Genomic DNA, 12,331 nt, shown 5'->3' with positions numbered 1-12,331 from the left:
CCAGAAAGAAATAGTGAAGTTCAGGGGAAGGGTAGGTTCTGGGGAAAAGATAGTAAGTTCTATCTTGAAAATGTTGAGTTTGATATGCCTACAAGATATCCAGTTGGCAATGACCATATAGACAGTTGGTGACATATGACTGGAGACTGGGTGACTGGGACTGAATATACAGCTCTGGGAGTCATCTGCATAGAGAGTAATCATAGAGATAATGATCATTGAATCCATGGGAGCTGATGAGGTTACCAAATGAGAAAACTTAGAAAGAAACAAGAAGAGGGCTCGGCACAGAAGGAACACTAACAGTTAGATGGATGGATGGAAGGATATCCTGAACTAACGTATATCAAGGAAAACAACTTTGAAAGACTCAAAAGCTCTGATCAGTGTAGTGACCAATCATGATTTCAGACTGATGATGAAGCATATTTCCCACCTCCTGGCAGAGGGGTAGTAGATTAGAAGTGCAGACAGCCCTGTACAGACGTAGTCAATCTATTGATTTGCTATGCTTGACTATATGTATAGGTTACAAAGGAGGGCTTTTGTTGATGTGGTGAAGAGGGGATTGGTGGGCAATGAGAGTGATTCAGAAAAGGAACATACGAGAGGATCAGTGAAGCATTGATACATAGAAGAGAGCAGAAGGTCCGAAAGGGGCAGATAAGCAGGGCACTTTTGTACTATCATTTTAGATTTATATGCACTTTAAAGCAACCAAACCACACATAACAAGTTCACAATTTCATACACAACACTTTTTTGTTCATAATTGTTAAATCCATAATAAAAAATTAAAAAAAAAAACCAGATCCAGCAAAGGAGAGACTGGGAAGGAGCAATTATACATGTGGGAAAAGAACTAGAGAGAGCTATATTGCCCAAAATCCAGAATGCGAAGAAGAAAGAGTATACAGAGAGGATCATCAGCATCTAAAGCTATAAAGACATTAAGGAAGATGGAAACTAAAGAAAACCCATTTGACTTGAGTTCAAGTCTAACATCGGATACATATTAGCTGTGTGACCCTGGACAAGTCATTGAACCTTTGCCTCAATTTCCTCATCTGTAAAATAGGGATAATATTAGCACCTACCTTCCAGGGTTATGAGGATCAAATGAGGTAATTTTTTTATCATTTTATTAATTTATTTATTTTTAGTTTTTAACATTCACTTCCATAAGATTTTGAGTTCCAAATTTTTCCCTATCTCTTTCCTCCCCCATCCCAAGATGGTGTGCATTCTGATTAACCCCTTCCCCTAATCTGCCCTCTCTTCTATCCCCGCCCCCTTCTCTTATCCCCTTCGCCTTCTATGTTCCTATAGGGCAGGATAGATTTCTATACCCTGTTGCCTGTATATCTTATTTCCCAGTTGCATGTGAAAACAATTTTTAACATTTGTTTTTAAAACTTTGGGTTCCAAATTCTCTCCCTTTCTCCTTCCCCACCCACCCTCATTGAGAAGGCAAGCAATTTGATATAGGTTATACATGTGTAGTCATATAAAACACTTCCATAGTAGTCATGTTGTGAAGGACTAACTATATTTCCCTCCATCCTATCCCACTCCCCGTTTATTCTGTTCTCTCCTTTGACCCTGTCCCTCCTCAAAAGTGTTTTTGCTCACCCCCTCCTCCAACCTGCCCTACCTTTTATTATCCCTCCCTTTTATTATCCCTCCCTTTTATCCCCTTCTCCCCTATTTTCCTGTAGGGTAAGACAGATTTCCATACCCAATTGAGTGTATATGTTATTCTCTCCTTAAGCCAAATCCAATGAGAATAAGATTGACTGACTTCCTCTTACCTTCTCCCACTTCCCTGCCACTGTAAAAGCTTTTTCTTGTCTGTTTTATGTGAGATAATTTATCCTATTCTACCTCTCCTTTTCTCCTTCTCCCAGTATAATCCCCTCTCACCCCTTAATTTTATTCTCCAGATATCACCTCTTCATTTTCAACTCACTCTGTGCCCTCTATCAATCACTCTTTGTATAATTTATATTTTTTCCCTCCAACTACCCGAATCCTGACAAAGGTCTCGTGAGTCACAAATAGCATCTTTCCATGCAGGAATGTAAACAGCTCAACCTTAATAAGTCCCTTATGATTTCTCTTTCCTGTTTACCTCTTCATGCTTCTCTTGAATCTTGTATTTGAAAGTCGAATTGTCTATTCCGCTCTGGTCTTTTCATCAAGAATGCTTGAAAGTCCTCTATTTGAATATCCATTTTTTCCCCTGAAGGATTATACTCAAATGAGGTAATATTTATAAAGTACTTGATACAATGCCAGGCACATAGTAGATGCTATATAAATGCTGCTGCTGCTGCTGCTGCTACTACCACTACTACTATTACTACTACTACTACTACTACTACTACTACTACTACTACTACTACTACTACTACTACTACTGCTGCTGCTGCTGCTGCTGCTGCTGCTGCTATTGGAAAGGGTAATGTTTTCTGGTGGGTGGGTGGTATACTATGAACAGTGAGACGAATTAAATAAATTCACGTAAGCACCAACCCCTACCAGGGGTTTATATAATTTTATATTTCTGTATATATAATTATATTATTTATTATATATTTGTATATTATATATAATATATAGTAATATATAACCATGTATTATATATAATTATATATTAAAACAATTTATATTATATATTTATATAATTATATATTATATATTTATATATTATATACAATATAAAGTAACATATAGCCATGTATATATATAATTAAAATAATATATACTTATAGAATACAACATAATTATAATATTCTATAATTATTAATTATTTTAATATTATTAATTGTTATGTTCTGATAATTATTTAGGCTAGGTGGCACAGTAGATAGAGTGCTGGACCTGGGGTTAGGAAGACTTGAGTTCAAATCTGATCTCAGGCACTTACTAGCTTTAAGGTTTGCAAAAATGTTTAACAAATATCATCTTATTTGATCCTCACAACAACCCTGTTAGGTAAGTGCATTATGATCCTTGTTTTACAGATGAGGAAACTGAGGCAAGCAGAAATTAAGTGACTTGCCCAAAGTCACACAACTAATAAGTAAGTATCTGAGGCAGGATTTGAACTGAGGTCTCCCTTACTCTAGTGCTGTGTCTACTGGGCCAAGTAGATGCCTTCATCTTAACAAATCCACCAAACACCAACTGAAATGAACAATCCCGTATATACAATAGAAGAGGAAAATAAGTTTATGGCTGAAACTGTGAACCTCTTTATCTTTCATAATATTTTTATTTACTTGGTATATTAATTATATAAAGCATGTAAAAGCACCTTAGAAATTTGATAATGCAATTATTATTACACATTAGGTTATAATCATTTCCTTGTGTTTTTAGAAAGTTTGGAACTCTTTTCTTTGGAAATTCTCATCAAATTGTCTCTTTGTTCTTCCTTCAGGGGAAACATCACAGCCATATCCTAATGAAAAATGTTCCGTAATACTGGATTGCACTGGATTGACCTTCTTTGACTATACTGGAGTGTCTACACTTGTTCAGGTATTTAAATATTTTATCATGTTTGAATGTTCTTCCAGGCATTCTTCTCTTTCCCCTAAGCTTAGGGGAAAGTCTGCTTTTGATGGGCAAAGTGTGTTTGTACCTCTTGACCTATTGTTTCAAGAGCAGAGAAGTGGGGGGCTGGGTTGGTTGTTTACTCTCCTATGTGCTTAGGGAACATACTCTTCGTCATTGTAACATTACATATTTTATCCATTTTGACTGTGTTAGTGCATATCTTCTTTCCTGATAGAGATAGCAAGACAGTGGTTCTGTGTACTTACATATGTACAAATACACATCATTTCTTTTGGAACGGAGTCTGTTTCTGTGATTTCATAAATATGGAGAACTCCTGGAACAGGAATTTCCTCCAGTGGTACAGACGGGCAACTCCCCTATAATATGCAGTCTTAGAGTATTACCTCAGGGTACTAAGAGTTTAAGTGACTTGCACATGGTCATATACCCAGAGTATATTAGAGGAGGACTTGAACCCAAGGCTTGCCCTCTCTCCACTATGCCATACTTCCTCTCTTGGGTATAGATGGCAGAACTGAGAAAAGTCAAGCATCTCTGGAGGATCTGGTGTGCTTCAGGGGGTCACTAATGAGACACTCACCACTCAGGACCTTGGGAACCTCATGGTTGGAGGTCTGGAGGTAAAATGCAAAGTCCTCCAGTTTTCTTATGTTCAAAATGCAGATAACATTACTTACTGTACCTAGATGGAATTTTATGTTGTATTTAAAGTAACCTTAAAACTCTAAAGCCCTGTGTGAATGAGAACTCTGACCTGGCTCTGTGACCACAGGCAAGTTAGTTAATGTCTTTGAGCTTCCATTTCCTCATCTGTAAAATGAGGATGACCATACTGCAGCTAGCCACCTCACAGGTTGTTTGAGAGTATTCAGTCAGGTAAGGAGACCTTAACTGCTGTTATTATTAGTAGTGAAAACTACAGTAATAGTCATGGAGGATTACTGTTTATAATGAATACATTCCTTGAGCGTAAGTAGTCATGCTCAGTTTGGTTTCCTAAGTGCTTAAAGTTAGTCATCTGACTTTAACTTCTGCGTTGGCTAAATATTCTCACTGTTTGTGCTATTAATTTAATAAAATCTTAGGCTCAACGGACCTTAAGGGCCACCTATGGTGGTGACCTGTGGTAGCAGTGTGGGGAGCTAGGTGGCACAATGGATAGAGCACCATGCCTCAGATACTCACTAGCTGTGTGATCCTGGGCAAGTCACTTAACCTTGTTGGCCCCAGTTTTCTCACCTGTAAAATGAGCTTGAGAAGGAAATGGCAGATTGCTCCGGTATTTTTGCTAAGAAAACCCCATATAGGGTCACGACGAGTTGGATGTTGTTGTCATTGTCGTCGTCGTCGTTGTTGTGTGTCCTTCATTCTCAAAGAGCACCCGTGACATGAAGGAGGGTGATGTTTTGACTTGCAGGCCAATTGGATTTAAGTGAGGCAGAGCTGTGCATCGTCAGCCCCACTTTTTCCTCCAGAGTCATTGGAATCCAGTGGCAAGACAGAAGTCAAGGCAAGTGACTGTGGCCTAGGGCGCAGTGGGAGACCTTGGCTTTTTTAAGCTAAAATCTTTCCCAGGCCTCCATTTGCAATTCTCATTCAGTAGTTTAAGGCTGGGTAAGAATTGAGGTAAAAGAGGACTACTTTGGCTTCACAAAAGAGTCAGTCAGGAAGGGAAAGACCCTCAGAGTTTCTGGCCAGAAGAGAAACATTTGCCGTTCACACTCACTCTCACCCATCAAATCCTAAACAATGAGCAAATGAGGCTTGGGCTGGGGCCTATTATGGGCCAATCAGCTAAAGCCAGAGTGATTACAGTTTAAAGGCATAGTCAGGTAGCTCTACTTGAATCCCAGTGGACTTCATCAAAGCCTAGTTTTCCAGAGCTATATTTCAAGAAATAATAAATAAAACTATAGAAAACAAAAGAGTTAATTGTCCCATTAAAAATGATGGAATAAATAAGTAGGGAAGAAAAAAATCTATCTCCCAAACTCCAAGATACCTTAAGAAGTATAAGTAATCAAAACTTATATTCCTTTGGACAGAGGACCCACGTGTAAGGTTATGAGAAGAGTCGGATACGACTATAATGACTGAACAATAGCAACATTGTGGCAATCGCGTAATAGAGAAATCACTAGACTTGGAGCTCAAGTCTCAAGATCTGGTTTCTTATCCTGGCCTTATTAGTTATATGATCTTGAGCAAATCAATCCTGTAATGTGATTTCAAACCCCTCATTATTCTGTTCTGACCATGTCATTTCCCTGCTTATAAAGTCTTCACCTGAACAAGAGAAAACTTAAAGGGAACATGACAGCAGTCTTCCAGTGTTGGAAGGCTTTTCGTGTGACTTCTGTTTAGCTCCAGCAGGCATAACTAGGACCAATGGGCAGAAGCTGCAGAAAGGCAATTTTAGGTTCAATGTCAGAAAAGAGAACTTCGTAGCCATTGAGCTATCCAAAATTGCAATGATCTTTCTTCTGAAGAAGACCTCATAGAAAGTCATTAAGCCGAAGCTGGATTAAAGTTGGTCAGGTTTATCAAGGACATAATTCCTGGTCATGAAAAAAAATGATACTAGCTTGTCTTTGAAGTCCCTTCTTTCTTCAGTATTATGGGAAATTCAAATGAGAAAAAATGCTTCCTAACACTACTGTTCTAGGATTTGGAAAGTAGGCATTGGAATTGCTAAGAAGTAGGAAAGTTTCCTTGCTCTCATAAAACATAGAATCTGTGACTAAAAAAAAAGCTCCATAAATAATTATGAGTAAAGGACATTTTTCAAAATGGTATATCTGTCTTCTAGATTGTAGGCTTCATGAAAGCAAGAACTATTGTCTCTTCTGTATCTCCCAAAGCACCTAGGATGGGATCTTCAGGCATTGTGGAATAAATATTTGATAACAAGTAGGATCATATTTAGATATATAAATATTATTCATAAATACACATTTCCTGAATATAACTGTTGAGGAGGGGCCTCTATCTGTGGTTACTGTTTCAGTGATTTTCAATGAAATCTTAAAAAAAAAAAAACAAAACTCCTTGTCTTAATGGAGAACCTCTGTACAGTTGATTGAGTCATTCTCATGATCAAATTCATTTGTCAAGAGGGCAGAAACCACTTCAGTAAAGAGTAGTTTGATCTGTTCTCATCATTTCCTCTTCTCAGTCCAGAATAAAGAAAAGGCAGTGACTGCACACTAATGCTGATGTCGATTTGTTCTATGGTGTTATAAACATAATGATTTATCTACTTGTTTCCTTTGTGAGCATGGGGATAATATAGCCCTAAGTAAGGAAGGTACTGAATAATGACTCATAAAGAAAACATAAGTCCTTACATCCTGTAGTCCCAGGCTCTGTCAAATAGGGTGACTGGAATAAAATGGGAAAGTTTCTCTTCACTCCACTTTTTAATTCACTCACCTGTTTCCTAAGTAGTTTACAGGTTCAGGAACATTACATCTGAGAGTTTTTGGCTGGGAGAAGTGAGATGACCTCTACTTAGTCACCTATGTAGGCATCAGGGAGGTCACTGAGGTAGAGATTATGTTTATCAACACCAGTAAACCAGCCGTGACTCTGCTGTCATGCTTCATTGGGAATTATGAAAAACCAAATGTCCAAGCATCACTTTGAATTCTTACATCACTTACTTACAGGTCCCAAGACTGAGCTTAGTTTCTCCCTTTCTAATCAATGTTTCTCCGCATTAGTAAAGATAGTTTCAAAATCTTTTTGTTTCAGTGATCATCTTAGCTAAACTTTGTATCATCTTTGGCAGCATGGTACCTGTAAGGTACATAGGAAGGAAGGAACGAAGGAAGGAAGGAAGGATCAGGATTCAAATCTAATCCCAACACTCTATTTTCATTGTATTAGGCAGCATCCTATATAGCTCTTTAATATCTTCAGAGGGTTTTCCACACATCATCTCATTTAATATTTGCAGCTATCCTGTGAAATGGGTACTGCAGCTAATATGCTTATATTACAAGAGAAGGTAAGTAAGATTCAGACTTGCCCATGGTTCCATAATAAGTGTCTGAAGGAGGATTAAAACCCAAGTCTCTCCCACTTCAAGTCTAGAGTTCTTTCCACCACACTGCCTCTCACTCAAAAGTATCCAAATGTTTTCCATTTTTGAGTTGGATGGGAATCTATTAATTGACAAGCATGTATTAAGTGTCTTATATACACTAAGCACAGGCTGCATATATATATATAATATATATATTCATATTCTTGCACTCGGTGTGGAAATGTGAAAGCGAAGCAGTCTCTTCCTTTGAGGAGCTGACATTTTCAAATCCAGTGGGTATTTGAGCACTGTTTTTCATCTGCCTAAAGTTTTCCTCTTACCATTTGCTCTCCTGTGACCATGTGTAGTGAAACTTAGAAATAGAAATGAGGCTTTCTTTCTGAGTGCAAATGTGTGAAAGAATTAAAAGGGACCCAACCTATGCCATTAAAAAAATTCCACATAACCAACCAATGTTCATCTAGCTTTTTCTTGAAAGCCTCAGGTGCTGAAATAAATCAGGCAGGGTTAGTTGCATTTTAGATCTCTGCAATTCAAACTATTTAGTTTTCTTCATGTATCCTTCTTGGTGCTCGAATAAATCAGTAAGGATTAGTAAAATTTTAAATCTCTGCAACAAAATATCATTTAGTTTTCATTGTATATTCTTAGTGCTTCCCGAGGAGATAGAGTAAGACAGAAATATTTAACTTGGATTGGGGAAATAGGCAGTATTTTAAGTTTATTAACACCAAATCAAGGGAAAACATTGAAGTAAGAAAAATATAGTTACAGAAGTGATAAATGTCTTGTTTGATTAAATCTAGTCCTTTCTGTTTAAGTCTCTTCAGTAAAATGAATCAGTGTATAGGAATAGGGTATACAATGGCTCCCTCTGGTGGTGTAACTTCATTAATACAATTTCGGATCATAGAGCCATGTGGTCCAACTCCCTCATTGACCCTTCTTTTACAAGTGAGGAGACCTGGACACTGAGAAGTGAAGTGACTTTCCCATAGACACACTGATAGTAACTTTTCCAAACCATCTCCTTCCTCACTGAGTTGACTGACATCTCTTACTTTAATCCATCTAGGCTTACACGGATTGCAAAGGCCAAAATGTTGACTTCTTATTAGCAAATTGCACAGGTAAGTAATCCTTGGTAAATGCATTTACTGTGGTACTGGAAGCATTCATCACATGGCATTTAATATTCATTCTCTGTTTCAGCTTCCTTGAAAAAAGCAGTGCAATATTGTGGACACCTAGAGTCAGATAAACACATTTTCTTTGAATCAGTATCTGCTGCAGTTGGTGCCATTCACTTAAATAAGGTGAGTTTAAAGGGGAAGATGTTTAGGAATATTTGTAGAATATGCTAAATAGCCAAATTTTTGGATTTGCCCACAGGCATTATTTGGATCTTAAAAACATATCGAAGATCTGTGTGTCAGATACTCTTTCTACAAATCTGGTCACCGCTTTCCTGGCTGTTTAGAGTCCAGTGTTAAATAATGGTTTCCCTAATCCATAAGACCTAATCATAATATTTATTATGTACTTATAAGATGCAAAGCTCCACACCTGCTGCTTAAATCAAATATCTCTTCCTTGGCTGGCCAATGTATGAATGCCAAACTCTAAATATGACTTTTCATTCTCCCACTATTACACTTCTACTTCCAAACTCATATAGCTGTCTTTGGCAACTGCTACGTACAGAACATGGCTCCCTCTTGGAACTGTACCTTTAAATGTACTAAGTGTGCCAAATCCCACCCACCCTGGCTTGAGGAGTAGTTGAGACCCTGAGTAATCTAGTACTTCATGATTTCATCTTGGTGCACTGGTAAAGAGCTCTGGAGTTGGACCTAGGTCTGAATCGCAGCCATGTCATGTACTTCTTGAGTAATCTTGGGCCCGCTGCTTAATTTATCTGGTCCTCAGCTTCCTCATCTGAAAATTGGAGGATTTGGATGATACGGCCTCTAAGGCCTGCTCTAGCTCTGTTTGTATGTGTGCTAGGAATTTGATTCATGACAGACACTCTCTTTCATCTTTGGCTCCCTTTCTCTATCCCTGTAATATCATCTGGTCCCCTAGGTACCTGCCCCTGTGGTCTTTGCAGATGTAAGAGTGTGGACCTACTGAGAGAGAGAATTTCTCATTTCATTTTTTTGGCAGGACTTCTGTTTGGGTCGCTATTTCCCTTGCGATGCTGCCGGTATTTGTTCTTTGATATTTCTTTTGTTTCAGAATTCGAGCAAATTCAGTGACCACAGTGAAGTCTGAGCCCAATGTGTTACAGCTCCTCTCTTCTCTCTGAGAACCCCCCAGGATCAACCAAGTCATGGCATTTTTACGTGATGTTTTGTTATTGTTGTTATTGAACTCCTGCAGGCAACACATTTATACCAAATGTAATAAATAGATTCTGTAACTGAGTGGCTACTGTTCTCTATTCACCAAAAAGTTGTTTTTTTTTACTCTCTGTTCTCCTAATGCTGAGCGGGCCCATAGGGTTGGTTGGTCTATAGCAGTATTTTCATAGAGAATTTATGTGTGTTTTAAGTATAACATTTTGAAAGATTAATCTGAAATCTTGGCCTGTTGCTTTCATTTTGTATGTTGTTTTAATTCTGTTTTATTAAAAGTTAATTTGCAAAGTATAGGTACATGTTTCTCTTGGAATAACTCATTAGGAGCCCTTTCCTGTCCCCTGTAAAACTATAAGAAGCTCTATAGGCCATATGTAGCAGTTTCAAATAAGTGCCTCCCCCCTCCCCAAAAAGAACAAAACCATTTGACAGCAGCAAATATGTAAAATCAACTTTTGTTATCTGTATAGTTAACCAGGGAGGCAGCTAAGTGGTGCAGTGGATATAGCCCTGGGCCTGGAGTCAGGAAGACTCATCTTCATGAGTTCAAATCCACCCTCAGACACTTACTAGCTGTGTGACCTTGGGCACGTCACTTAACCCTGTTTGCCTCAGTTCCCTCATCTTTAAAATGAGCTGGAGAAGGAAATGGCAACCCACTCCAGTATCGTTGCCAAGAAAACCCCAAATGGGGTCACAGAGAGTCAGACATGACCGAAACAACTCAACAACAACAACCAAAGCTTAGTTAACCAAAGCTTATATCTATTGATGTAGAACATAGATTTTTAGTGTTGGAAGGGACTGGAGGACCTGGGGTCAGTTTTCACCTCTGCTCCTTACTAAACCTGTGTGACCTTGAACAACTCATGTAACCCCTTTGAGCCTCAGTTTTCTCATCTGTAAAAGGAAGGGGTTGGAATAAATCGTCTCTGAGGTTCCTTCTAGCTCAGTATCTATGATCCTGTGATTGTATGAAGCATGAATGCTCCCTCCAACTGTGAAAGCCACTGAAATTTAATGAGAGCAAAGAATGAATAACCAAAAAGTCCCCTCAGTCTCCCTACCCTCACTCAATATCTAGTACAGTTTGGATATGTTGAGCTCTTGAGAAGTATACGTAGTTACGTGAAGGCATGTGAAGTTATGGGATCAAGTTTATGGCCTAGGTGACTTCATTTTTATTGTGGGCATTAAAGAGATACCCAGGATCTTCAGTCCTGAAAGTTACAGTTGGGGCCATATTGTTGTATAATATAATAATTTCTGACTTTTATATAATACTTTCAAGTTTGCAAAGTGTTGTGCATAACATGCTCTCATTTGAGCCTCACAGTGATCCTGAGGTATAGGTAATATTAACCCAGTATTACAGATGAGGAAACTGAGGCTCAGAAGAATAAAGTGCCATAACCATGATCACATAGCTAGTATATGTCAGGAGTAGGATTCAAACCTAGGTCTTCCTGATTCAAAATCTAGCTTAGTCTCTACCATGCCACGCTGCCTAGATTTAGTTTGGTCAGCACCAAAGAATGTGGACATTCCACACCTAATCTTTTGGCACTGATAAAGCCTCTGGAAGCAAGAATACTACCATCAGATTATATTTGTACATTGAAAGGACCGTAAGTATCATCTGTGTGGAGTTTGATAGATAAAGAAATTGAAACCCACAGAGCTGATGTGACTTTTCAGAGATCATATAACTAGTTAGTTGCATATTAATTATTTCTTCTTTCACTTTAAGGATATCTGTAAGTCTTACATATATGAGAGTTTGTGACAAAGGACCCCATAGGGAACTTTTCTATTTCCCAAGAGCAGTCAACATCACAGTATTTTTTTTTCTTGTCTTCAAAGGGAACTTGGTATTATGATGCCTTGCAAATCCACAGAGCTGAAAGGATAATGGGCAAATACCTATTCTAAGCTAAACTGAGCTACATAAATTATTCATATTTTGAATATATATTCACTCATATGTATGTATATAGAGCCTCACATTTCTATCTAGCATATTGGATTATGTAAGAATCATATTCATTTAGAAAGGTAGCAGGTGTAGAAACAGTCACAATTGAAAGCTTTTGGAGATCCAACCTTCTTAGAGAGAACTTAGTGGCTTAGCACATTTCTAATAATTTTAAGTAAGATAATTAAGGAGCAGCTTGTGTATAAAAGTAAAAGAATGCATATTTAGGCAAAAAAGCATCATGAAGTAAGCTTTGTGAGCTGCTACAAAAGTAAATTCGAGTTCCCACCATCTGATTCATCAGAACTTATCTACAAAATGATGTGATGCCCATTCAGATGGCACTATATTTTAGTCTCA

General features: G+C 38.1%; 1 protein-coding gene across 2 annotated transcripts in view; it reads left to right on the top strand.

Moving 5' to 3' along the window:
- Positions 1 to 10,062, top strand: part of SLC26A7 (solute carrier family 26 member 7) — a 274,022-nt gene extending 263,960 nt beyond the window's left edge. For both annotated transcript variants that reach the window (XM_027856958.1, XM_027856959.1), the window contains exons 16-19: positions 3,446 to 3,546; positions 8,712 to 8,766; positions 8,849 to 8,952; positions 9,875 to 10,062. In XM_027856958.1, coding sequence (XP_027712759.1) covers positions 3,446 to 3,546; positions 8,712 to 8,766; positions 8,849 to 8,952; positions 9,875 to 9,910 — 296 coding nt within the window. In that variant the 3' untranslated portion in view covers positions 9,911 to 10,062. The remainder of the gene's footprint in view (positions 1 to 3,445; positions 3,547 to 8,711; positions 8,767 to 8,848; positions 8,953 to 9,874) is intronic.
- The last annotated feature ends 2,269 nt before the right edge of the window (positions 10,063 to 12,331 follow it).

This window comes from Vombatus ursinus, unplaced genomic scaffold, assembly GCF_900497805.2.
Source record: "Vombatus ursinus unplaced genomic scaffold, bare-nosed wombat genome assembly UNPS02011767.1, whole genome shotgun sequence".
Taxonomy (NCBI): Eukaryota; Metazoa; Chordata; class Mammalia; order Diprotodontia; family Vombatidae; genus Vombatus; species Vombatus ursinus.
Note: the sequence above shows the minus strand (reverse complement) of the source record. Positions and strands in the feature narration are given on the sequence as shown.